The 27313-nt window shown below is 47.1% G+C and overlaps 2 protein-coding genes and 1 long non-coding RNA gene across 4 annotated transcripts in view; 1 reads left to right on the forward strand and 2 right to left on the reverse strand.

Moving 5' to 3' along the window:
* LOC116483644 (retinal rod rhodopsin-sensitive cGMP 3',5'-cyclic phosphodiesterase subunit gamma) overlaps positions 1 to 27313 on the reverse strand; it is a 223324-nt gene that overhangs the window by 144781 nt on the left and 51230 nt on the right. The gene's annotated exons all lie outside the window — the stretch shown is intronic.
* NPLOC4 (NPL4 homolog, ubiquitin recognition factor) overlaps positions 1 to 27313 on the reverse strand; it is a 75136-nt gene that overhangs the window by 23087 nt on the left and 24736 nt on the right. For both annotated transcript variants that reach the window (XM_032177300.2, XM_032177299.2), the window contains exons 7-12: positions 25997 to 26120; positions 23842 to 24021; positions 19662 to 19748; positions 16701 to 16772; positions 15578 to 15704; positions 8804 to 8964 (exon numbers count right to left, since the gene is read on the reverse strand). In XM_032177300.2, coding sequence (XP_032033191.1) covers positions 8804 to 8964; positions 15578 to 15704; positions 16701 to 16772; positions 19662 to 19748; positions 23842 to 24021; positions 25997 to 26120 — 751 coding nt within the window. The remainder of the gene's footprint in view (positions 1 to 8803; positions 8965 to 15577; positions 15705 to 16700; positions 16773 to 19661; positions 19749 to 23841; positions 24022 to 25996; positions 26121 to 27313) is intronic.
* Positions 864 to 4676, forward strand: LOC131381299 (uncharacterized). The gene is made up of 3 exons (XR_009209942.1): positions 864 to 1060; positions 1686 to 1876; positions 4502 to 4676. It is a non-coding gene; the product is annotated as an uncharacterized LOC131381299 (long non-coding RNA).

The following is a 27313-nucleotide window of genomic DNA, read 5'->3' on the forward strand; positions in this document are numbered from 1 at the left end:
GCTAGCCTCTCCCTCCTGCCTGGACAATACCCTCTTCACAAGTTCCTGGTCTAAAAGGTGGTTTCCACTCCAGCCTCCCCCTTCAGCTGACCCTGTGGCTTCCTGTGAGCAAGCTGATCCCCAAACCTTCTGCATCCCATCGCTCCTGCCAGCTCCACCCACCTCTGCCTCCCATCCTCATTGTACTGACCTGTCTCCAGATGCCCCAAAGCTGTCCCTAACACACAGACCATGCCCCTTCCTCTCTGTGTGCCAATTAGCTCCTTTGCTGGACACCAGGAAGCAGTACACGCCCATGCCAGTATTTCCCTTACATTAATAAAAACCCAAACAAGAAAACTTCTCAATCCCACTTCCCACACTGGTGACTGTCCTTTGCTCTCCCTTGCAGTGAAACCCCCCTGAAAGAGTCGTGCAGCTTGCTGATGTGAGCTCACCCCCACTTCTCCTCTGTGAGCTCACCCCCCATTCTCCTCTGAGTTCACCCCCCATTCTCCTGTGAGCTCACCCCCACTTCTCCTCAGTGTCACCCCCTTCTCCTCTGTGAGTTTCCCCCCTTCTCCTCTGTGAGTCACCCCCTTCTCCTCTGTGGTTATCCCCATTCTCCTCTGTGAGTCACCCCCTTCTCCTCTGTGAGTCACCCCCTTCTCCTCTGTGAGTCATCCCCCTTCTCCTCAGTGAGTTTTCCCCCTTCTCCTCTGTGAGTCACATTCTCCTCGTGAGTTTCCCCCCTTCTCCTCTGTAGTCATTCTCCATTCTCCTCAGTGAGTTTCCCCCTTCTCCTTTGTGAGTCCTCATCCCCATTCTCCTCAGTGAGTTTCCCCCCTTTCCTCTGTGAGTCATCCCCTTCTCCTCTGTGAGCTTCCCCCCTTCTCCTCTGTGAGCTTTCCCCCCATTCTCCTCTGTGAGCTCATCCCCACTTCTCCTCTGTGAGCTTTCCCCCCATTCTCCTCTGTGAGCTCACTCTCAGCAGCCGCTCATCCACTACTCAGCCAGGCTCATCAAAGCTCCCAACACCCCTGAGCTGCTGAAGGCAAAGCCTCCTCTCCCGACTCACCAGGTAGCTCCTTTCTTGCCTGCCTTCCAGGGCGCTATGCTCCTGCCCCTCCTCCCCAGCTTCTGCCTCCCAGTGCTCTCCACCTCATGCCCCCAAGGAGGGGTTCTCCTGAGCCATCCCCTCCAGGATGGACAACTCGGCCTCTAACCAGGCCTCAAGCACCACCCCAACACCATCTGTACCATGTGCCTCTCCCGAGCAATACGCTCACCCCAGGTGGTGCCCCTGCACTAGCACATCACCAACAGATCCCCAGCCTTCCAGCCTGGACTGGACACCCTGCAGTCTGCCTGCCTCTTCTCTCGATCACACCACACACTCAACCCCCTCACTACTGCACAGCCATCTCTACTCTCTACCCTTGTCTCCTTTGCCAGCTCCGACCCCAGCAGCCAGAGTGATCATCTCACAGCCCCGGCACAGCCACCTCCCTTCACACCTTTCAGAAGCCCCCATCTCACTTCCAACCACAGATTCAGCTTCCAGGGGCCCCTCCCACCTCTACCCCAGCAGGCCACCCTGCTTATCACTCTCTGTGTGGGGAACAGGCTGCTGCCTCTGTCTGAACAATCTCCTCCAGACATGCCCAGAGCTGCTCTGTCAATTGACACCTTCTCTCCCCTCTCAGGACTCGACCCTCCAGGGCACTCCAAGCTTCTCTACCGGTTCCGCTGTGGTGGCCCACCTCGCCTGCTGCAGCAGTCTCCCTGATGCAGGGAGCCCTACTCCATTCTCCATGAACTCCAGGGCCTGGCAATTCACAGGTGTTCTCTAAACATGAGAGAATGGATGCTGTGAGACCATCGCACAGTGAATCAGGTCAGTGCTACCAAGGGCTTGGACACCCAAACACAATAGCTCTCGCTCCCCGCTCAGCTCCGAAAGGCCCAGGGCCAGCCTCCCACACCCAGAGCTGGGGGCCTGGGAGAGACACAGCACGGAGGCGGCCCTGGGCCAGCCCACCCCTGGGCTTATGCCCGTCAGACTATTTCCTCATGGCTGAAGGAGAAGAAAATAGAGATTTTAAAACACAGTAAGGCTGGAAGTGGTGGCTCACACCTTAATCCCAGCACTTTGGGAGGCCAAGGCGGGTGGATGGCCTGAGGTCAGGAGTTTGAGACCAGCCTGGCCAACATGGTAAAACCCTGTTGCTACTAAAAATACAAAAAAATTAGCCAGGCATGGTGGCGGGTGCCTGTAATCCCAGCTACTTGGGAGGCTGAGGCAGGATTGCTTGAATCCGGGAGGCGGAGGTTGTAGTGAGCCGAGATTGGGCCACTGCATTCTAGCCTAAGCAACAGAGCCAGACTCCATCTCCAAAAAAAAAAAAAGGGGGGGCAGTTAATAAAATCACCATGTCACAAAAGAACTGGAAGCCAGCCCCTTGTCAAAGTGCCTAATTGTTACTTGTCCTCAAGAGGCTCCCTCAAACCCAATCAACCAATTCTCCCTTCCCCAGAGGAATAAGCCCTGTGGACGCCCAGACCCTTGGCATAGGTGCAGGCAGTGAGGAGACAACTGGCTCCAGCCAGAGAGGCAGCCAGTCCTCCAGAGCACCAAGGCCACCTCTCCTCACTCCCCCACAATGATTACAGAAATCAGCCAGTGGAGGCAGTCCACGGGAAGACAGTGTACTCCCAGGGCGCCAGCCAGCAAGGTGGTAAGGGCACAGCTACAAAGCCAAGTCAGATTCCAGGCACTAGAGCCACTGTCCCATGTCGAGAGGAGTGGGAATAAAAGGACTGGAGGCTGTGTGATCTCTGTGGGAGAAGGGTTGTAGCCTGCCACATCCTCACACATCACACAGGCGCAGGAAAGAGCATTCCTGAAAGCAGAGGTGCAGGAATAACTTAGACCTTCTGGGCAGAGCTAGTAGCCTCGCTACGCCCTGGATGGAGTCCCAGACCATCTCAAAACGTCTCTGGGACGTGCTGACAGCAGAGACATGCTTCTACGGTGGACCCACCACACCCTGGTGTTAGAGAGGGAACATGAGGAGGGCTCCTCTGTACCAAAGAATACCCGAGGAGCCCAGACACCACAGTGAATCACCAGAAAACACGGAGCATAGACGGAGCCAGTCAGAAGCCTTACTCAGGGAACATTTCCAGAGAACTTATGATTCTAGGAGCCCAAGCTGAGGCCCAGCAGTTGTCCTGCAGGCTGCAGCAGCACAACCAGGAGGGCCATGAGGTAAGCGAGCTGGGGCGTGATGGGCATGAAAGGGCAAGCTGAAGATGCCTGCACGTCACATCCATACCAGGAGGTTTTCGGCTATGATGCACGATGAGGGGCATGGACCTGAGGTTTACCTTCAGTGGGAAGCAACTGAACACCTAAGCATCTAACGGTGTTCTGTGTGTGTATGTATGTCTGCATGTTTTTGGAGGAGTCTTGTTCTGTCGCCCAGGCTGGAGTACAGTGGTACAATCATAGCTCACTGCAGCCGTGAACTCCTGGGCTAAAGAGATCCTTCTGACTCAGCCTCCTGAGTAGCTGGGACCACAGGCTCATGCCACAGCACCCGACTAATTTTTTTTTTTTTTTTTTTTTTTTGCAGAAATGAGGTCTTGCTATGTTGCACAGACTGGCCTCGACTTCCTGAGCTCAAGCAATTCTCCCACCTTGGCCTCCCAGAGTGCTGGGATTACAAGTGTGAGCCACTACACCTAGTCTATCAGTATTCTTTTTAAAGGAAAAGACAGGAGACAGTCAAGTGCCTCCTGGCTGTACAACAATCTACGAGTGTGAGTCTTGTCCCTGTGTGATGGGCAGGAGGTCCCAGCCTGCCCAAACAAAATCCCCACCAGCTGGGCTCTGGGGCTGCACATAAGGCTCCACAGCTGCAGGCTCTTGAGGCTGATGGGCAGTGAGCCACAGCCAGCCTCCTGATTTGAAGAAACACACAAAAACCCAAGGAGCCTCCCGGCCAGGGCCAGGCCTCCTCCTTGTGGCGCTGCCCCTGCACACTCACGACTGAGTGCCCATGTGTGCCAGCACAGCAGCTACTGCCACATGACGCAGAGTGCATGTGACACACCCATGTGCATTCATGGCTGGAAAGTTATTTTAAACTCTTCTTCCTAATTATCAAGAGAGATGTTAGTATGACTTTTTAGAGAGCGAGTTGGAAATATCTATCAAAACTCAAAAAACCTTCCTCCCCAGCAATTCTATTTTGAAGATATACAAAGATGTCACATGAGGATGTATACGGTGTTAAATGTGGCACTTTCTGTAACAACCAGGAGGAACCAAAGGCCATCAACACAAGACCAATTAAATACATTCTGATTTGGCCATACAGTCAATAAATGCACTCATTTATTCTCCATAATTACAAGTCTTTGTTTTGAAGTTAAAAGAATAGAAAAGGAAACGAGAACTCTATCAGATGCAAAGAGCAGTTATCATTAAATATGTTTTCTTCATGTTTCTATGCAGGGGACAAGTGTTCCCTTTCACAAGAAAGGTGAAAGAGAAAAGCCCCACTTCAAGCCACCTGACTGCCCAAGAGACAAGTGCGGCTGGCTGGCCCTAGTCCCTCGGGAAGCTCCTCATCCTCACAGGACTATGTGTACACCCATGCTTTCTTAAAAAAACTACACATGAACCATGACACAGATGTGCCTTCAAATCACTTCTCCAAGGTCAGCATCTGCACAGCTCCCCTCGTCTGTCCACAAGGCTCTTCCTCGTTCTCTTACTGGCTGCATATGGGGCAGGGCAAAGCTGCAGACTCTCCTCCCTCCTGAAGGACAGTCAGGAAGCTTCTACTCCCACCCCGTGTGTGAGTGCATGTAAATGTATGTCCACATACATGTGCAAATGCCTACATGTGTCTTCAAAAAAACAACAAAAAAATTGGTATTATACTCTAGGTATAGATGCACTTTTAATTTTACTAAGTTTTATCCCTTATCTTTAAATAATTTGCAAACACATACCTTTAGTAACCACATGCTATCCCAGAGTCCAGCTGTAACTTAATGTCCCTTTGGGATGGGGCTTTTCAATTGTTTCCAATTTTTATTGCCAGAGACAACAACATGATGAACAACAGCCTTAGACAAATATTGGTGCAGGTTTTGTTTACAAGGCATATTTTACCTTCAACCGCAAAGTCCATGGGAGGACTAAAAGGATGACTTCAATGTTTGCTTTTACAGTTCTCTTTGCTCCAACTGATATTTTCCTGAAACATGAGAAATCTGTCTCAAATCCTACAGGGCTATAAACAATTTTGGGAAGTATTTCTAGCCTATTCTCACTAACAGAGGGCAAATAAGCACTCTACGAAAACAACAGAATGATTAAGGAAATGTCACATATTTCATGACAAAAGGGAGCTCCATTCCTAAGTGCAGGAAACTTACAATAACGCATGGAAATAAAAAAGCAAATTTCCAACCTGAAAAGGGTATTTAAAAATAATCCTACAGCAAACTCACAGTTAACGATAAAATCCTAAAAGCACTTGCTTTACGATTAAAAGCAAGACAAAGGTGCCAGAGACTTCCACTGCCATACAGTGCTGTTTGGGAGATCTGAGGCAACATTGGGAAAAGCCCAGAGAATGAGAAGGGCTGATGATGGAAAGGATAATACGTGCAGGAAATGCGAAAGACTAAACTTATAAATAATAATACTGAGGAACAGATAGCAGTTGCTGGATACAAAAATTTACCTGTTTCAAACAGCAACAGTTTAAAAATGTAATTTTAAGATAGTGCTATTTTGTAACACGCTTAAAAAAAATTAAAGTACCTAGGAATAATCTAACAAATGATACATAAGACCTCCACAGAGAAAACTGAAAACCTTTCTTTTTTCTTTTTTTTTTTTTTTGAGACAGAGTCCCGCTCTGTCGCCCAGGCTGGAGTGCAGTGGCGCAATCTCGGCTCACTGCAAGCTCCGCCTCCCGGGTTCATGCCATTCTCCTGCCTCAGCCTCTCTGAGTAGCTGGGACTACAGGCGCCCGCCACCACCCCCGGCTAATTTTTTGTATTTTTAGTAGAGACGGGGTTTCACCGTGGTCTCGATCTCCTTACCTCGTGATCCGCCCGCCTCGGCCTCCCAAAGTGCTAGGATTACAAGCGAGAGCCACCGCGCCCGGCCTGAAAACCTTTCTAAGAGACGTTAAAGAACATGGGAACGAGGCCGGGCAAGGTGGCTCACGCCTGTAATCCTAGCACTTTGGGAGGCCGAGGCGGGCGGATTGCCTGCTGAGCTCAGGAGTTCTAGACCAGCCTGCCCAACTGGGTAGGAGGGAGGAAAGGGAGGCAGGGGCCTGAATCCAAACCAGATAAGAAGACCCCCAGCAAAGCGGACTGTGGCACTGAGATGGAAAGCCCCTTCCCTCCTCCTGCAGGAAGTGAGTGCTGGGAGATGAGGGTCTGGCAGAGACTCTGTAGACACAAGAATTTCAAACATGCAGCCATTCTCCCCCCTCAAGATGTTTGCAGCTGGGTGTGGTGTAATCCCAGCACTTTGGGTGGCCTCACGCCTGTAATCCCAACACTTTGGGTAGCCAAGGTGGGCAAATCGCTTGAGGCCAGGAGTTCAAGACCGGCCTGGCCAACATGGTAAAACACAGTCTCTACTAAAAACACAAAAAATTAGCCAGGTAGGTGGCACACGTCTGTAGTCCCAACTACTCGGGAGGCTGAGGCACAAGAATCACTTGAACTCAAGGGGCAGAGGCTGCAGTGGGCCGAGATCGTGCCACTGTACTCCAGCCTGGGTAACAGAGCAAGACTGTCTCAAAAAAAAAAAAGATGCTTGCAAAAGTTTTAAGGTACATGGGATACCTACATATTTAAGCTGTATGAGGCATGAGGAAAACAAGAAACTTCTGGACAGAATGTATCTCCCAGCCTTTCAGGGCCAATGAGACAAAGATTTAAGGAAGACTGTCACCTCACAAAGAGCTCTACCAGGCTCTCAGATGGCACCCCTAAGGTGTTACACTGTAGAAAAAGGGAAGGATCGACAATAGACGAAGTCTCATCAAAATGCAAGTCAGCTCTGACCAGCTACTTGCCATCTGGATGGAGATGGACGGCTCACCACCACCACGTTTCCCATGGAGGAAAGGAAAGCCCTCTCTGGAAGAAGACACCCTGCTGGAGTCTCTGGCTGTGATACACAATGAGCAGCACACCACACACACTCGGCACGCCGGTAACAAGGATAGACAGACAGATGGTCCACAGAAAACATACTGCAGCTGCAGACCCACATACGCTAACCCATAATTAGAAAACAAATCAATTAAAACCGATGCAGAAATAGCAGGTGATATGAGTTAGTATATAAGAACATTAAAAGTTAATATGGGTCGGGCGCAGTGGCTCACGCCCATAACCCCAACACTTTGGGAGGCTGAGGCGGGAGGACTGCTCGAGGCCAGGAGTTCAAGATCAACCTGGCCAACATAGTGACACCCTGTCTTTTTGAAAGAAAAAAAAAAAAAAAAAGAAAAAAGATATACAAAAAAAATTTTTTTTTTTTTTTTGAGACGGAGTCTAGCTCTGTTCCCCAGGCTGGAGTGCAGTGGCACAATCTTGGCTCAATGCAAGCTCCGCCTCCCAGGTTCACACCATTCTCCTGCCTCAGCCTCCTGAGTAGCTGGGACTACAGGTGCCCGCCACCATGCCCGGCTTTTTGTATTTTTTTTTTAGTAGAGACGGGGTATCACCATGTTAGCCAGGATGGTCTCGATCTCCTGACCTTGTGATCCGCCCTCTCAAAGTGCTGGGATTACAGGCATGAGCCACCGCACCCGGCCAAAAAAGTTAATATAACTGTATCCTCTATGTTCAAAGAGTTAAGTAGAAACACAGGAAGCAATTAACAACTTAAACTTCTAGAATGAAAACTACAATGTCTGAGATGAACAATATGCTGGATGAGATTAACTGCAGATGAGACACTGTAGAAGTCAAGATCAACGAATGTGAAGACTAACAGAAACTATCCAAAATGAAACACTGAAAAAGACTGAAACAAAATGAACAGAGTATCAATAAACTGTGGGACAACTTCAGGCAGCCAAATATATGTGTAACTGGAGCCCCCAAAGGAGCGGGAACCACAAAAAGAAAAAACATTGAACAGCTGCAACTGGCAGGATTCTAAAAAAGGTCCCTAAACATCTCCCACTGTCTTCTCATCTCCACCCCCATCCTTGAGACAGGGTCTCACTCTGTCACCCACGCCTGTAGTGCAGTGGCACCATCATGGCTAACTGCAGCCTTGACCTCCCCGGACTCAGCTACTCAGCCTCCCGAGTAGCTGGGACTACAGTTCATGCCACCACATCTATTTTTTGTAGAGACAGGGTCTCACTGTTTGTCAGGCTGGTCTTGAAGTCCTGGACTCAAGCGATCCTCCTGCCTTGGCCTCCCAAAATGCTGGGATTACAGGCATGAGCCACCATGCCAAGGCCCCATCTTCTCATCTTTAGAAACTGAGACTGTCTGTGTTGCAATGGTCGGATTTGGTGTTACTGATCTCAAACCCAGTGCATGTAGCTCCACTTCTGGTGAGAAGCCCAAACACCATGGAAGCATGAGTAGCTAATATCCAGCCCCAGAAACGTGACAGAAGCCTTTAGTGACAAGCAGGGTTCAACTACAGCTGATGAATGGCTGCTATAGGCAGAATGCGCCCAAATTAGAAAGGTCCAAGACAGGTTCACACCATTCTCCATGTACAGAATTCTTTTTCTTACAATACTTTTACCTTATAAAACACATCAGGCACGTACTGCTCACTGCTAGACTCCTTGGCGTAGCCAAGCTCCGGGGCGTCCTTGCACGGTAGCAAACACTCATCACGGACCAGTGCCATACACTGATTGGACACCTGGTACCCTTCAAAGTGGACTTGGTTGTCAGGACCACCTGCAAGAGAGAGACCTTTAAAAAGAGTCTACCAAACGGCATTCAAAACCAGTCCATATCTGTTAACTCTTCACCTCTGATCAACAGAAAAAACAAACCCTCAAGAGTTTGTCGGGGGTAAGAGTTAAAAAATGTTCAGTAGTCAGCCGGGTGCGGTGGCTCATGCCTGTAATCCTAGCACTGTGGGAGGCCAAGGCAGGCGGATCACAAGGTCAGAAGATCAAGACCATCCTGGATAACACGGTGAAACCCCGTCCCTACTAAAAATACAAAAAATTGGCCGGGCGTGGTGGCGGGCGCCTGTAGTCCCAGCTACTCGGGAGGCTGAGGCAGGAGAATGGCGTGAACCTGGGAGGCGGAGCTTGCAGTGAGCCAAGATTGTGCCGCTGCACTCCAGCCTGGGTGACAGAGTGAGACTCCGTCTCAAAAAAAAAAATTCAGTAGTCAACTGATGGGTGGCCACAGCACAAGACCTAGACATGCAGGTCAGGACACCCTGCAGCTCCACACACACTTGGCTCCACAAACAGGTGCCACCAAGGACGTGCTCTATCAGAATCAGGAAATCAAGATTGTTAAACTTTTGAAAAAAAGAACAAAAAGAAAAGAAAAGGCTGGGTACAATTGCTCACGCCTGTAATCTGGGCACTCTGACAGGGCAGGGCGGGAGAATTGCTTGAGCCCAGGAGTTTGAGACCAGTCTGGGCAACATAGTGAGACCCTATCTTTACAATCAATCAATCAATCAATCAAAAAAAAAAAAAATTGTTAAACATTGTCTAGCATCTGCCCCTAAAGCCAGGCTCAGTGTCATCAGCACTTGGACTCCTGGTTCATAATAACACCAGGGGTGTAAACAGCAGACAGATCCCTAGGTTCACGGTAAGGATGGGAGGATAAATTCATCTGGAGGCAGACAGATGGGGGAGGGGGTGGGAGAAGAGCAAGACGGCAACTATTTTTAATACAATCCAGTCACTGTATTGTATACACAGCAGCCTCTTACAGAAACCTACACGGCCACCACGCACAGTCAATGCCACCAGGCGTCATCACACAGTGTGGAGGTGCAGGTGCCACTCCACGGCTGTGGGCAGACCTGGGAGCCCAGCTCCTCCACGGTTTCACCCTCCACACCGCCCACCCCATTCTTCTCTCCCAGTCTCCACTTCATCGAAGCCTCCAGAATGACTTCATGTGGGGACAAGAGAACTAAAGATCATGGCTGAGAGGCGGCAGTGTGGTCCAGTTAGACCAGGTCCCTGAAGTGAGCTGGGAAGATGATACCATGGGGGCAGCCTGAGCCTTTGGAGGAGGCAGGCATGGGGGAGACACCCACCCAACCGCAGAGGTGTGCTTCCAGAACTGAAGTTACTCACTGACTACAATCTCAAGTTACTCGCTGACTACAATCTCATTATTTATTTATTGTTTTAGAAGTAAGGTCTTACTGGCCGGGCGCCGTGGCTCACGCCTGTAATCCCAGCACTTTGGGAGGCCGAGGCGGGCGGATCACGAGGTCAGGAGATCGAGACCATCCTGGCTAACACAGTGAAACCCCGTCTCTACTAAAAATACAAAAAAATTAGCCGGGCGAGGTGGCAGGCGCCTGTAGTCCCAGCTACAAGGGAGGCTGAGTCAGGAGAATGGCGTGAACCCCGGGGGGCGGAGCCTGCAGTGAGCCGAGATCGCGCCACTGCACTCCAGCCTGGGTGAAAGAGCGAGACTCCGTCTCAAAAAAAAAAAAAAAAAAAAAAAGAAGTAAGGTCTTACTATGTTGCCCAGGCTGGTCTCTAACTCCTGGCCCCATGTGATCCTCCTGCCTCAGCTTCCCAAAGTGCTGGAATTACAGGTGTGAGCCACTGTCCCCAGCCCTCAACATTTGTTATAGCTTTGGATGAAAAAAAACCCTCAATACCTCTATTTCAGTTTCTTTGACAAAAAGAATCATTTATGATCAGAAAACAGAAACGTAGTGCATGTGGCTTTCAAACATGCATCAGAAAGCAAACCTGACGGCCACACAATCAAAAAAGGTGAGGGAGGAGACAGAGCTGGCTGCCACGAAGCTCTCAACGCACATAGGAGGCAGGTGATGGCTGGCTTCAAAACCCTGGGTCAAACTGGCTCCAAAGGCACCGTTCACTAGCATAGGATTTTCTCCCTGCCCCAAACTCAAATGCTCAGGAGGTAGCCAACTCTGCACAACAACTAATATCTCAGCAAAGATACAGGCACCTCACTTGCCCGTGTGCTTGGTGGCATAAATGGCACTGAAAGAATGCAGGGCTCAGAGGGAGCAGAGGCAAAGGCTGGACAGAGCGCCAGGGAGCCACAGTGCAGACATCTGGTTAGGACACCATGAAAACCTTGACTGGGCTTGGCGCGGTGGCTCACGCCTGTAATTCCAGCACTTTCGGAGGCCGAGGCAGGCAGATCACCTGAGGTCAGGAGATCAAGACCAGCCTGGAAAACATGGTGAAACCCTGTATCTACTAAAAATATACAAATTAGGCCAGGCGCGGTGGCTCACGCTTGTAATCCCAGCACTTTGGGAGGCCGAGGCGGGCGGATCACGAGGTAAGGAGATCGAGACCACGGTGAAACCCTGTCTCTACCAAAAATACAAAAAAATTAGCCAGGCGTGGTGGCGGGGCGCCTGTAGTCCCAGCTACTCGGAGAGGCTGAGGCAGGAGAATGGCGTGAACCCGGAAGGCGGAGCTTGCAGTGAGCCAAGATCGCGCCACTGCACTCCAGCCTGGGTGACAGAGTGAGACCAAAACACAAAAAAAAAAAAAAAAAAGAAAAAAATATATATATATATACAAATTAACCGGGCATGGTGGTGTGCACCTCTAATCCCATCTACTCAGGAGGCTGAGGCAGGAGAATCGCTTGACCCCAGGAAGTGGAGGTTGTGATGAGCTGAGATCACACCACTGTACTCCAGCCTAGACAATGGAGCAAGACTCCGTCTCCGGAGTAAAACAAAACAAAACAAACAAACAAAAAAATCCTGCTCTGGTGTTTAGATTGGTCACTAACATGATAGATCATTCAAGAAAGAAAAATCTAGCAGTTGAGAATAAGAGAAAAATGGAAAGCAGTATTTATAAAACTGAAGGCTGTTTATAAACAGCAAAATTGGCCATATGGATAATTTTCAAGGGTAAATTCACTGAGATGAACTGCAAACTCCCCTTTCCACATGGAGCAGCAGGAAATACATGTCCTGATGGGTTTGTGTAACCCTGCCGGAACGGCTGGCAGGACAAGTTAACTATCATGCCCTTCACAAATCAGCAAGTCAGGAAATCCCTACGTGGGAAGGATCACAGGGCCTACAAAGAGGCAGTGACAGAAAAACCTCAGCTGCTATTGAATCTGAATGCATTTCTGGTTTTTTAACCAGATCCCCAGCAAGTAATTTTCACAGCCTGTAAATTTAGAGTATGCTAGACTATGAGGACACAGACGCCCAGCCCAGTGTGGGGGTAAGTTCTACAGTGCACTGTCCTTCCACAGGGCCCCTCAGGGTCACTCGAGCAAAGCGCACACTTCATTGGGGCTCTTATACTCCAAACTCTCGTGCCAGAGAATACCTGAGTACAATGAAAGGGGAAAGGGGAGGAAGGACAGATGCAGGGGGAGAGGCGAGGCCTCCACATCCCAGCCAGGACCTGAGTGCTGCCAGCAGGGGCGCCACGCACCCTGTGCCACATGGCTCAGTCTGCACCTTCCTGTCTAAGGAGGGACGTGGGACGGGAATGCAACAAGTACAATTTCCAACAGCGCTATGGGGTCCCCACGTGGCCATGACCAAGAAACCCTAACACAGGGGAAAGAGCACACTTTACTTGAGTTAGAAAACCTTCATCCGAGCTGTAGTGATTAAAAACACGCATGAGGATAAGCACTCCTCAGTCGGCCACCACCCTCGGGAAAGGGAGACCATGCTGAGTCTGAGCACCAAGAGGGGTGATTCCCACAGACACAAAGGGGCTGTCACTGCCTATCTGCTTATAAATTAGGTTATTTCTTGTCTCTCAGTTCTAAAACCTTTCAGTAAATGCCAATTCCAGAGGCGAAAAAGCCCAAGGACGATCTATATAATCTCTCAACTCTCAACAAGGGGTATGACTCAAATTCAAGGTCATAGCCCCCAAGTTAGAAACTGTAATTCTAAAAATGTGCCAGTTCTTCTGGCCCATGGAATAATTTCTCCAAAGAAACAGTAATTAGACTGGGCACAGTGGCTCACACCTGTAACCCCAGGACTTTGTGAGGCCGAGGCAGGCAGATCACTTGAGGCCAGAAGCTCGAGACCAGCCTGGCCAACATGGTGAAACCCCGTCTCTACAAAAAATACAAAAACTGGCCGGGTGTGTTGGCGTGCACCTGTAATCCCAGCTACTTGGGAGGCTGAGGCACAAGAATCATTTGAACCCAGAGGCAGAGGTTGCAGTGAGCCAAGATTGTGCCACTGCACTCCAGCCTGGGTGACAGAACAAGACTGCCTCAAAAAACATTAAAAATAAAAATGAAAGATCCTCAATTTCATTCAGAATAAAATAGACATTAAAACCACACTGAAATACTATGGAACTGTTCCATATCCCACAAGACTCTGAATGCCCGCTACACACTTATGTAGGCAAAAACCACTACTTACAATGATATGAGATTAGAAGCAATTCTATTTTATAAATAGCCATAAAACAGACAGGCACAGTTTTAATGCACACTGAATTATCTGGGACTACAATAGTGTAAGCTGAGGCAAGGGCACACTCTTCTGCTTGGAACTGGGTGGAGAGCTGTTGAGCCTCTCAGGAAGCCATGTTGCTGACGGCAAGGCCAGCTGAGAGGCCTGGACCCAGCCCTGTGCTCAGCCCTTGCCCACACAGGCCAGCACGGATCCCGCTGTGTTGTCCTCACGAGTCAGTCCAGAAGCACGGACACACCTAAACATACGACTTTATTCTGTTTCTTTCCTATCACTTTCCGTTGATGTTACAGTTAGGATACTACTCTGCCTTCCATTTCAGAATTCTGTGTGTTGGCAGCCTACATTAACTATGTTACCCATGAATTTTATTTCTGCATAGTAAAGGGGTATCACAAAGTATTCTAAAAACAGGAGTTGAGTCTGATAGGCTTGGAAACTACCAGCCTACACTACTGTACCCAGATATCAGCCTACACGTGGCAGGGGTGTGGGGATGTGACACCGAGAAGACTATGACGACACTTTTCTCCCCGTCTCTAAATACAATGCTGGCCAGGCAGAATTCTAAATGACATGAGCGCCTTTGTTCTCTGCTCCCCTCCTGGGTGCCCAGTGCCCCCTGCCTGATGCTCCAGCTGCTCTCCAGCTACCCTGAGTCCCCCACCATGACAGCACTCTTCCCAGGGTGCCCTCACTAACAGGTTCTGTAACGCAGAATTCCCAGACCCTCCTTCAATCCTAGCCCAAATTCCCAACCCTTCCCTTAAGCACTCAACCCAAGCAACAACTTAGGAAAATAAATCTGACTCAACTAATTCACATGTGAAATAGTTAACATGCATTAATTATTAACATAATTAACATGTGAAAGATGCCTATCACTCCTCAAAAAGTAAATTCATTTCAAAAATCAATCTAAATGCACCTTAAATCAAGGAACTACAGGCTGGGCAACACAGCAAGACTTCATTTCTACTAAAAATTTAAAAATTAGGCCAGGTGCAGTGGCTCACGCCTGCCATTCCAGCACTTGGGAGGCCAAGGCGGGCGGATCACAAGATCAGGAGAACAAGACCATCCTGGCTAACATGGTGAAACCCCGTCTCTACTAAAAATACAAATTTATACATACATATTTATACGTATGTATTTGTATATATTTATATGTATATATTTATACGTATATATTTATACGTATATATATTTATACGTATATATTTATACGTATATATATTTATACGTATATATTTATATATATTTATACGTATATATTTATATATATTTATACATATATATGTGTATGTATATATATGCTTTTTTTTCTTTTCTTTTTTTGAGACAGAATCTCACCTTGTCACCCAGGCTGGAGTGCACTGGTACAAACTCAGCTCACTGCAACCTCCGCCTGATGGGTTCAAGTGATTCTCCTGCCTTAGCTCCTTGAGTAGCTGGGATTACAGGTGCCCATCACCACGCCCAGCTAATTTTTATATTTACAATAGAGATGGGGTTTCATTATGTTGCCCAGGCTGATCTCGAACTCCTGACCTCAAGCGATCCACTCGCCTCGGCCTCCCAAAGTGCTGGGATGACAGGCGTGAGCCACCGCACCCAGCCAAAAAAGTGGACTTTTAACGAGAGCACTGGCCTAGAGGAGAGCTCTGTAGAGGTCCTGATTCTGTTACGAGTTTTGGGGTTTGTGTTTATAGTTTTATGCTGTTAAGTTCAGAATTTTTACCATAAAAAGAAAGGAGGAATTTATATCCCACAAGCCCAGTAAGAAAGTCCAGTATAACTAAGTTAAGGATAAAAAGCTACCAAAAAGAGGAACAAAATATATTAACGAGGTGGTAATATTTACAGTACAAACTGTCCCTGTTATACCTGTAGCCACTGCAGTAACAAACTTGGATCCAAAATGTCCATCTGGAGAGAGCCGGCACATGTTGGGATGCTTGTTCTGGAAGTCTCCTGCAGTGATACACTCTTCTGAACTTAGGAAATAGGTGTCCTAAGACAAGAGAAGCAGCCTATCAAATTTTACAGCATCATGCCAAAATATACTTCTATTTCTTCTTTAAAAAATAAGAACCAAGCCAAGAGCAGTGACTCACACCTCTAATTCCGGCACTTTGAGAGGTGGAGGCGGGAGGTCCACTTGAGGACAAGAGTTCGACACCAGCCTGGCCAACACAGCAAAACCTTGTCTCTACCAAAAATTAAAAAATTATCTGGGTATGGTGGCGCACACCTGAACCCAGGAGAAGGAAGCTGTAGTGAGCTGAGATTGTGCCACTGCACTCCAACATGTGCGACAGAGCAAGACTCTGTCTCAAAAAAATAAAAAATAAGAACCAAACTATAAAACTCAAAACCACTTTGAAACAAGTATCTACAATTCCTAACCATTACCAATTCCTCACCTAAAACCACCCACGACTAGGAAGGCCAGAAGCACTATGCAAACCACCCCGCCCTGGGCTGAGCCCTGAAAGTCACTGCTTTGTAAAGGTAACATGCATTTAGCTCTATGAGACCAAGAGATCCGGCCTTCACTGATCAAGAAGAACTTCTTGAAAAATAATGGGGCCTGAGGGCCGGGCGCGGTGGCTCATGCCTGTAATCCCAGCACTCTGGGAGGCCAAGGAGGGCAGATCACAAGGTCGAGATCAAGACCATCCTGGCTGACACAGTGGAACACCATCTCTACTAAAAATACAAAAAAATTAGCCGGCCCTGGTGGCGGGCGCCTGTAGTCCCAGCTTCTCCAGAGGCTGAGGCAGGAGAATGGCGTGAACCCGGGAGGCATTGCTTGCAGTGAGCAGAGATTGCGCCACTGCACTCCAGCCTGGGCGAAAGAGTGAGACTCCGTCTCAAAAATCATAAATAAATAAACAATGGGGCCTGAAAGCTAGAACCAGCGGTGCAAAGAGACCCTGATAATGCAGGCAAACACCATCTGTAACCAAGCCATAGGGCCACACGCACAGTCCTGTCTCCACCTCACCTTATTTCGACTGTAGCGGACTGTACCCTTTCGGGTATCTTCTGAGACGAGGTCTGTAAATATCCAGCCAACCTTAATAAAAAGGAAAGTATCTTTTAAACATCTCCTCAAGATAGATGATGAATGGCTGGGCGCAGTGACTCACGCCTATAATCCCAGCACTTTGGGAGGCTGAGGCAGGAGAATCACGAGGTCAAGAGATCGAGACCATCCTGGCCAATATGGTGAAACCCCATCTCTACTAAAAATACAGAAATTAGGCCGGGTGCAGTGCCTCACGCCTGTAATCCCAGCACTTTGGGAGGGCGAGGCGGGTGGATCACCCGAGGTCGAGAGTTCGAGACCAACCTGACCAACATGGAGAAACCCTGTCTCTACTAAAAATACAAAATTAGCTGGGGTGGTGGCGTATGCCTGTAATCCCAGCTACTTGGGAGGCTGAGGCAGGAGAATCACTTGAACCCGAGAGGCAGAGGTTGCAGTGAGCCGAGATCGCGCCATTGCACTCCAGCCTGGGCAACAAAGAGATCAAACCATCCTGGTAAACGGTGAAACCCCTTTATAAAAAACAAAAAATTAGCCGGGTGGTGGGGGCCTGTAATCCCAGGGAGAATGGTGTGAACCCAGGAGGTGGAGCTTGCAGTGAGCCGAGATTGCATCACTGTACTCCAGCCTGGCCCATAGAGCGAGACTCTGTCTCAAAAAAAAAAAAAAAAAAAAAAAAGATAGATGATGAATGTTTTCTGGCTTCTGCCCAGAGAGCTTAAAAAGAATGTTCTCAGTCAGAAACTCCTTTTTGTGAGCCAGGTTAATCTACATCAACAGGTTCCTCAAGTAAGATGCCAGGCCACACCCAGGGATCTCCATCTCTGTTCAGTAGAAACTGGCCACCCTCCCTCTGGTGCTGCTGGGTTAGAGATGAGTTTCCTCAGCACCAGCTCTGCCCAGCACCATGCTGGATGCAAGAGACACAGCAGTGAGTGAGACCAACAGAAGGTGGGTGAAAAAGGCACTTAAACTCCCAAGAGGAAGACAGACAACAAGCAAGCAAATAAACATTTCAGAGAGTAGGTCTTTCCCGACAAGCTAAGAAAAAGGATTCCTAGAGAAAGACACATAATATAAAAGGGGTAATATAATGCAGACTTCACACAGCTGCTCCTGGGAGCTCCAGCTCAAGGCCGGAAGGAAGCATCTGAGGGTATCAGGATCTGAAACCCACGACCTAGCATCCCCTGCACGTTCAGTGTGGCAGTGCCTGTGTGCTGTGTGATCCTTAGGCCCGCCTCTGCCTGTGAATTCCTGCAACAGAAGCCTGCCGCGACGCCACAGGAGCAGTACTTGAGTCCGGGCAGTTGTCACTTCTGTCCTCGGGAAGGATCTGCCGCCCATGACTCTCTCCAGCACTACCTGACACACAACTCTTCCCATCCATCCCTGGCAGACATGACTAGCCCACTGGGAGACTTTCACTGTCTTTAAAGATGCCCCAATGAATGAAAAACCCAAGGTGGTGGCAACAGAGAAAATGACACTTAAAGGGTTAATGTAATTATGCAGTAAATAAAGCAAAATTAAAATCAAACTGAGAAAAATAAGGGCTTAGGAACTCGTATTTTGGGCCAGGCATGGTGGCTCACGCCTATAATCCCAGAACTTTGGGAGACCAAGGCAGGTGGATCACCTGAGGATCAGCCTGGCCAACATGGTGAAACCTCATCTCTATTAAAAATACAAAAATTAACTGGGCGTTGTGGCGGGTGCCTGTAATCCCAGCTACTCAGGAGGCTGAGGCAGGAGAATCACTTGAACCCAGGAAGCAGAGGTTGCAGTGAGCCAAGATCGTGCCACTGCACTCCAGCCTGGGTGACAGAGCAAGGCTCCACAAAAAAATAAATAAATAAATAAAATAAAATAAAAAGAGAAACTTGTGTTTTGGAGAAAATTATTTAAGTAATTTCAAGATTATGAACTATAAGATTATAACAAATTAGGTCAAAAAATTGTACCAATCTCTTTTAAACGAGAGAACTTCCAGAATTTGAACGAAAATATGCCTCTAAATAAAGATGTTGACTCCTTGTTAGAAACAGGATGTTTCTTTCCTAAGACAGTAAAACTGTGTGGACTGCTCACTGACACTACTAGGTTTTAGGTCACATTTGCAGTCTCACCCGCTTCATCTGTAGAGAAGATTAAATAATCTAGAGATTATTTTTCATGGTCTGAGTTGATTAGGAAATAAAGGATAAAACATACTTATTAACACTAAACTTGTATACATGTTCAAATTCATGGCTCTACATGAATTTATTAAAATCGTTCCTGGGAATTTTATCAATAATGTCAGATAAACCAGATCAATAGAATAAAAAAGTTAATCCTTTTCTCATCTTCTGACTGTTCCATGAAACTAGGAAGAATTGTAGGCTCAGAGAGCTAAATTATAAACAGGAAATTAAATGATGATTGATGACGGAACAGCAGAAGCTTCAAGTGCATGGCACGGAACATGACACTGTCAATGGAATGCCAGCCTTGACTGTCCTCGGCTTCCAAGCTACATGAAGGGAGAGCTCAGGCAGAAGGGACACACAAGCACAGGGGAGCCAGCAGGGGTGCGGCTGGGGTCTGACTCCTGCTTCTGTTTCCCACTTGAAGCAGTCCTCATGAAGTGTGGCTGGAAGGCTGAAATATAACAGCCAGATCTGCACTGGGATTTTTTTTTTTTTATGCTCAAGAAAACGTTCTCATTTTAGTTTAAGTCAGAGGAACATAAAAGTTATTGGTGCCCAACAAACATACATGAAGTTTCAAAACATATGTTGCCTGCACCTGACCTTGTGCAGCTGGGGAGAGCCAGTCCCCCACACAGCCCAGCCACTCCCCCAACTCCCCCTGGCCTGGATTCCCAACAGAGCCTGGCCATGCCCCCTGCTTGGCTGCCGGATGCCTCAGTACCTTCTGCAGGCCAAGTTTGGCAGCAATTTCATCGACCACTTCAGCTTTTGGATCCTCAAGAAGCTCCAAGCTGTTCTGTGTACCAATCTGCAGGGAATCAAAGGGAGAAGATGGACTTAGAGCAGAGGGCTCAGGAAGCAGCACCCCAAGCCCTTCCACTTCCAGCTCCAGGTCACAAGGAGTGCTGGGGGCCTCCTTGTCAGAAAGGAGAACTACAGCCACAGATAAAACACATGCGACACGCCTCCCGGCTTCTCTCCTTCTCGGGTTGTGCTGCATCTTTTACCAGGGCTGCAACATGTGGCATGCAGGGCCCAGCTGATGTGTGCTGCACAGCTCTGCATCAGGAGCGTTCAGGACTAAGGGAAGGTCTATACTCTGCCTGTTTCAAAAGTTCTTCATCAGGGAATTAAGTTACTTTCAAACTTCCTTGGATAAGTAGCTTCACTCCAAACAGGTTTGGCTAAATTAGGCAAGACTCAAACTGTAAGGTAACATCCATTCCCAGAAAACAGCCTTGGAAAATCTGTGTGCCACTCCTGCAGGGACAATGCTTGGCTTCACAACTAAGATACTGAGTTAGAAAGACACTATGAACTCCACAGAGAGCGATGAGCTCACCAACCCAGGTGTTCAAAAATCAACCACCTCCTTCCATCTGGCACAGGGCAGTCGATGAGTTGTAGCTTCGACTGGCTCCCACACAACTGAAACCAACCACAGCACATCACTTCCCAGAGTGGACCAAGCTTACCGAAATCATTAATGTTCACTTAAATGTAGCTTGCGGGTCATTAATAGGTATCATTCCATGCAAAAACCCCAGCCGTAAGAATAGGAAAGGTAAAGGTAATCCCAAATTGAGTTACAGTAACTGGGCATATCCTTGTAAATCAGTCAAAATCTGGCAAAAACACAAAGAAGTTTACGTTTGCTGGATATTACCCATATGGAGGTCATTAATACCTCCAGAACATAGGTTAAATCACAAACTCAGAGAAAAATCTAAGAAAAGGACTTGTTTAATGACATGTGGCAGCATAAGCTGCATAAGCAAATTTTTGTGTGTGTATTGTTAGTAGAAACGGGGTTTTGCTGTGTCAGCCAGGCTGGTCTTGAACTCCTGGCCTCAAGTGATCTGCCTCACCCCTACAAAGTGCTGGGATTATAGGCGTGAGCCACCACGGCTGGCCTCAATTATACTTTTAATAGAACCGTTGAGCTCTCCATGAAAGAGACCCTTTAAAAAAACTGAATCTGAATACTTTGTGCTTCGAAAAGCAGCATCCTGAGTACAGCACAGTGACCTAAGGATTGAGACTTCACTGGCGGGGTCTCTACTGCCATCTAGTGTCTCTTTTTAAAAGAACCATGGCAAGGCCTCATGAAACACTACATCTATTGCTGTGCAAAGATACCAAAAATGTCACTGAAAATCCATATAAATACAGCCAAGAAAGACACACATTTGTGCAGGGGCCACTAGAAAGCCTGTACACTAGCTATTACTCATGCATAGCCTGCAGTTTCAGACTCTGATCAGCAAACTCTGAAAGCAGCTGCAGGGCACTCCAGCCCGCCTCCCAGTCAGGTTATCTAAATAGGAGGCTAGCCATCCGGTGATCTCCACAAGACAGTGTTAGGTGGAAAAAGTGCACATAATATAGTATAGGCACAAAGAAACAAAGAAGGCGGATAGTATGAATGTGTGTGCATGCACGTGTGTGTGTATGTGCTTACACTAAAAATGTCACACATACAAAAAAAACAAAACTAGCCAGGCTCAGTGGCATATACCGATAGTCCCAGCTACTTGGGAGAAAGAGGTAAGAGGATCTCGCTCAGGAGTGAGACCTTGTCTCAAAACAAAACAAAACAAACAAACAAACAAACCCAAACTTTTGCCAGGCACAATGGCTCATGCTGGTAATTTTAGTACTTTGGGAGGCCAAGGCAGTAGGATCACTTGAGGCCAGGAGTTTGAGACCAGTGTGGGCCACACAGAGACCCTCTCTGTATAGAAAAAAAATTAAACAATTAAACAATTTTTAAAAAATCAGGCCGGGCGCAGTGGCTCACGCCTATAATCCCAACACTTTGGGAGGCTGAGGCAGGTGGATCACGAGGTCAGGAGTTTGAGACCAGCCTGACCAACATGGTGAAACCCTGTCTCTACTAAAAATACAAAAATTAACCAGGCATGGTGGCGGCACCTGTAATCCCAGCTATTCAGGAGCCTGAGGCAGGAGGATCACTTGAACCCGGAAGGCAGAGGTTGAAGTGAGTGGAGATCGTGCCACTGCACTCCAGCCTGGGCGACAGAGTAAAACTCTGTCTCAAAATTAAAAAAAAAAAAAAAAAAAATCAAACTTCAGGAAGTCCAACTAAAAAGATTTTAGGCTGAGCATGGTGGCTCACGCTTATAATCCCAGAATTTTGGTAGGCTGAGGCGAGTCAACTGTGTAAGCCCAGGAGTTCCAGACCAGCCTGGGCAACATGGCGAGATCTGTCTCCACACACACTATCTATCTATATATATATATATATATATATATATATATATATATATATATATATACACACACACATATATACATATATATATACACACACACACACACATACACATACACACACAAATATATATAAAAGTCAGACATGGTGGTACATGCCTGTAGTCCCAGATACTTGGGAGGCTGAGGCAGGAGGATTGCTTGAGCCCAAGAGGGCTGCAATTGAGGCTGCACTGAGCCGTGATGGCACTACTGCACTCCAGCCTGGGCAACAGAGTGAGACGCTGTCTCAAAAAGAAAAAACGTTTTAAATTCTAGGGGCTACCTACAGAGGAAAGCAGGGTAAAGGGAAATGAATATACCTTGTTTGTAAATATGACTTTGGAAATGTGCACATTTTTTTTCTTCTCCAACTTTTAAAAATATTTCTGGCTGGGCACAGTGGCTCCTACCTGTAATCCCAACAGTTCAGGAGGCCAAGATGTGAGGACCACTTGAGGCCAGTAGTTCAAGACCAACCTGGGCAATATGGCGAGACCCTGACTCTACCAAAAATTTAAAAACTAGCTTGGCATGGTGGCATGCACCTGTAGTCCCAGCTACTCAGAAGGCTGAGGCAGGAGGATCGCTTGAGCCCAGGAGGTCAAGGCTGCAGTAAGCTATGATTGCACAACTGCACTCCAGTCTGGGCAACAGAGCAAGACTCATCTCTAAAAAATAAATAAATAAAAATTAAAAATGTTTAACATACAGCTAATTTAAAGAATTTTACAACGAATACTCATATACCCACCCCTAGATTCAGCATGAACATTTCCTGTGCACTATCTGTCCCTCTAGTCACCCATCAATTCATTTTATTTTTCTATTGGATTTCAGGTATATTACAGACATAAATGTACTTCTCCCTAAATAGTACAGCACGCATATCATTAACTAGTATTCAATATTTGTTTACTTTTTACTTTTGCAATAAAATGTATGTAAAATATACTACATAAATATTATACATAATTACAAAACAAACTGAAATTTATATAAATATGCACACACAGCCCAATTCCTAAAAACCGGAAATACAATGTGTAACTAGTTGGTGGCATAATCATACCGAGGGGGCCTTCCAATGACTTCCAAGCACAGTGACTAGCTGTGCACACACCCTACGGGATATACCCTCAGGACACTTCTTTCCCCTCCAAACAAATCTTAAATTGTTATCAGTCCTACTTTGGTGGCAGTTTTTGTTACTCTGGTGACACTTTGGTGATTGGTGCTAAGGTGTGTCTGTGGCCTTCTCCATGGTTCCTAAGACAGTGACTGCTGCGTGGTGGAAGAGACACAGAATGACACAAGGAGGACTGAGCACCTGGACATTACGGAGGCAATGAGCAAACCTGGACACAGCAGACGAGATAAAAACACTGGATCAATAGTCGCAAATGTACCGGTTGTGTAAGAAAATATCCTTATCCTTAGGAACATACACTGAAGGTTTTAGGAGCCATGATCTCACTCTCCAATAACTCAGAAAATGCTGTGCATGTGCACCGGCGTGTGACAGAGGGGCACAAACAACAAAGCGAACAGGGCAAGGCCTCTCCGAAAAGGCGTCCCCACAGCCTCCAAACACAGAAACTCAGGAACTTGAATCCCGTCATGTTTACCTGAGGTGGCTCATAAATCGCAGCCACTTCAGCCCTGATGCCAAGGGGAATGTCTTTGTGCTCCGTGTACCGTCCATATAAGTACCCGAAATGCTGGTTCCCTGTCTTTCTCCAGAAGTCAAGAAAGCGGTCAGCGACGGTATGATTCTCAAACATGATATTGTCCACATGCCTGTACTTCTGTAGAGTTAACAAGAGTGGGCTGATGAAAACATGCCATCAAAAAGAAATCACTTGTTTTTCTAACACAAACCATTCATAAATATCTTTTACCTAGTTCTTTAAAAAACAAACCAATAGGGTGTGATGGTGCATGCCTATGGTCCCAGATACTCAGGAGGCCGAGGCTAGAGGATCGCTTAAGCCCAGGAGTTCAAGTCCAGCCTGGGCGACAGAGTGAGACCCCTTGTATCTTAAAAAATAAACATCTGGGCTGGGTGCGGTGGCTCACGCCTGTAATCCCAGCACTTTAGGAGGCCAAGGCGGGCGGATCACGAGGTCAGGAAATCGAGACCATCCCGACTAACACGATGAAATCCCGTCTCTATTTTTTTTGTATTTTGTAAAAATACAAAAAATTAGCCAGAGCCAGGCGTGGTGGCAGGCGCCTATAGTCTCAGCTACTCAGGAGGCTGAGGCAGGAGAATGGCGTGAACCCGGGAGGTGGAGCTTGCAGTGAGCTGAGATGGCGCCACTGCACTCCAGACTGGGCGACAGAGCAAAACTCTGTCTCAAAAAAAAAAAAATAATAATAATAATAATAATCTGCTATTCTATTCAAAAAATAAAAACAATACACATTACTTAAGAAAAAAACCAGTCAGGCACGGTGGCTCATGCCTGTAATCCCAGCACTTTGGGAGGCCGAGGCAGGCGGATCTCTTGAGGCCAGGAGTTAAACCTCAAAAATTATTCAACACAGTGAAACCCTGTCTCTACTAAAAATACAAAAATTAGCCAGGCATGGTGGCTCACGCCTGTAATCCCAGCTACTTGGGAGGCTGAGGCAATAGAATCGCTTGCACCTGGGAGACTGAGGTTACAGTGAGCCAAGATTGCACCACTGCAATTCAGCCTGGGCTACAGAGTGAGACTCTGCCTCAAAAAAAAAAAAAAAAAAAAAAATGCTCTGCCCTTTAGACCACTTCAGAGTCCAGTGGCGGGACAGTGGGGTATAGGAGGATGGAGATGGGTTTCATCTATCAATAAATTCAAAATAATTCCATTGTGATTTAACCTAAAATACAGGTTTTCACAATCTCTAGGGCAAAAAACGAACGAGTTTTCTTTTTTTTTTTTTTTTTTGAGACGGAGTCTCGCTCTGTCACCCAGGCTGGAGTGCAGTGGCGTGATTCTGGCTCACTGCAACCTCCACCTCCCAGGTTCGTGATTCTCCTGCCTCAGCCTCCTGAGCAACTGGGACGACAGGCGCCCACCACTACGCCCGGCTAATTTTTGTATTTTTAGTAGAGGTGGTGTTTCACCATATTGGTCAGGCTGGTCTTGAACTCTGACCTCAGGTGATCCGCCCGCCTCAGTCTCCCAAAGTGCTGGGATTACAGGTGTGAGCCACCTTGCCCGGCCAAAATAAAGTAGTTTTCAAGAAGAAAAAAGGAATAGAGAACAGGAGGTTTCCAAAAAAGTCAAGGAGGCCATGGAATTCTCTCTAAGGAGCCGTTTTCTCTAAAGGCACAGCGGCAGCAGGAAGGCGAGGTAGGCTACTCTCAGAGGCGGGACAAGGACAGCAGAACATCCAGAAAGGCCAGAACGCCCCCTCCTTCCTGAGCCACATTCTCTCCTTAAGCCAGCCTGGACAGGTGCTCAGAGCTGGTCCAAGGGGTGCCCCTTTACCAACCTTCAGAGCCAGTTTCCTCACAACCACTGAGGATTTTAAATAATCACCAGGAACATTCTGCCTCCATACGAGCCAGCAAAACAGAGAACTGAGGGCTCGCACTCCATACCTCCAAGAGCAAGAAGTCTTAAAAATGACATATTCAGTGTACCACTTCAACAAAAGGATCATTCAATCCATCAAAAAGTACTGAAAATCCACCACACATAGTGCTAATAGCATTCCACTCCAAGGGGCTCTTCTGGAAATATCCGTTTCTCAGCCAGGAAAATAAATCTAGACAGACAGGGAACATCTCACCTGTCTGTTCAGCGTGATGGCGCTCGGCTGGCACTTAGTACAGATGCCGTTCGGCCACGGGAGGTGCCCCTCGCACCCTGACTTAATCTTGCAGCTGATGTTCTCCAGGGCAACAAATTTCCCCCTACACAGAAGAGAAGCAACTTAATTAAACATCACATTGGTGAAAAGTTGAGCAAGAGGCTGGAAATGACATGCTAAGTATCTTATATCTCCTGAACAGCATCTCAGGAGCTAAGCAAGTGGCAGCAGCAGGGAAGATGGGCTAAGGATGATTCTAATGGAAGCTCTACCTACAGTTCCAGCACATTCCGAATCCTAGCTTCTGTCCCACATACTTCAACCATACAGGAACACACGACTACTTTCCTATCAAACTGTGGTGTTTTTTACCATCTATCACTAACATCCAAAAAAGTTTTCAAGAATACAGCAGAATATCTACTGATCTCACCTGTGCCACTGAGCGGACATGAGGCTCGTTCAGGTTTCATTAAATTATCAGAAACTTTGACATTAGCCCAGTACTTAGATATTTGTAAAAAAACTTATTCGTGGGAAAAATCTGATTAGGATATATAATTAAGGCATCTTTACTCTGCTTTAGGCTAAAATAAAAACTACTGTTGAAGATTGTCAATGAGAAAATCCTGGACCCTGCTCTGAACTTTTTCTCCAGCTTTACTGAAATGTAACTGACCAAAAAAAAAAAAATCTGTATCTTTAAGGTGGATGTGAGGTTTTGTTTTTCAAATAAAAATGATATCTTTACAGTGTACAAAATGATATTCTGAAACATGTCCACACTGTGGAACGGCTAAATTGAGCTAATTAACATATGCATTACCTCATATACTGATCGTTTTTTGTGGTGAGCCATTTTTGGTATCATAGCATCTGGGAAGCAATGACTCGTCACTGAATCTGCATGTTAATGGCAGCCACAAACACGCCCTCACTAGAGACTGTGTTCCTTGACCTAGACTGACAAAAGGCTGACCAAGTCTCTTTCACTACAATCAATCCACACCCACTCCTTAGTCCAGAGAGTTCCATAGCTTTCCCCAATGACAAGCAATAGTGGGTTTCTAGTAGGTTTTTTCTTCTGGTCTAACATTTTTAAAAAGTCATTTTAGGATGTCAGCGGGTTGTCAGAGAAAAGCTACAATCAGGCGAATATGACATCCTTCACAAAATGTTGCTGACTTCAGTTCAGCCACCATCTCCTCTTGTCACACTGACAGGAATTATAAAATAATAGCTGAAGCCTGTTACCTTCTGGTAGGGTGTACAAAGAGCCAACAGGAGAAGGTCATA

Source organism: Hylobates moloch, unplaced genomic scaffold, assembly GCF_009828535.3.
Source record: "Hylobates moloch isolate HMO894 unplaced genomic scaffold, HMol_V3 SCAFFOLD_15, whole genome shotgun sequence".
Lineage (NCBI taxonomy): Eukaryota > Metazoa > Chordata > Mammalia > Primates > Hylobatidae > Hylobates > Hylobates moloch.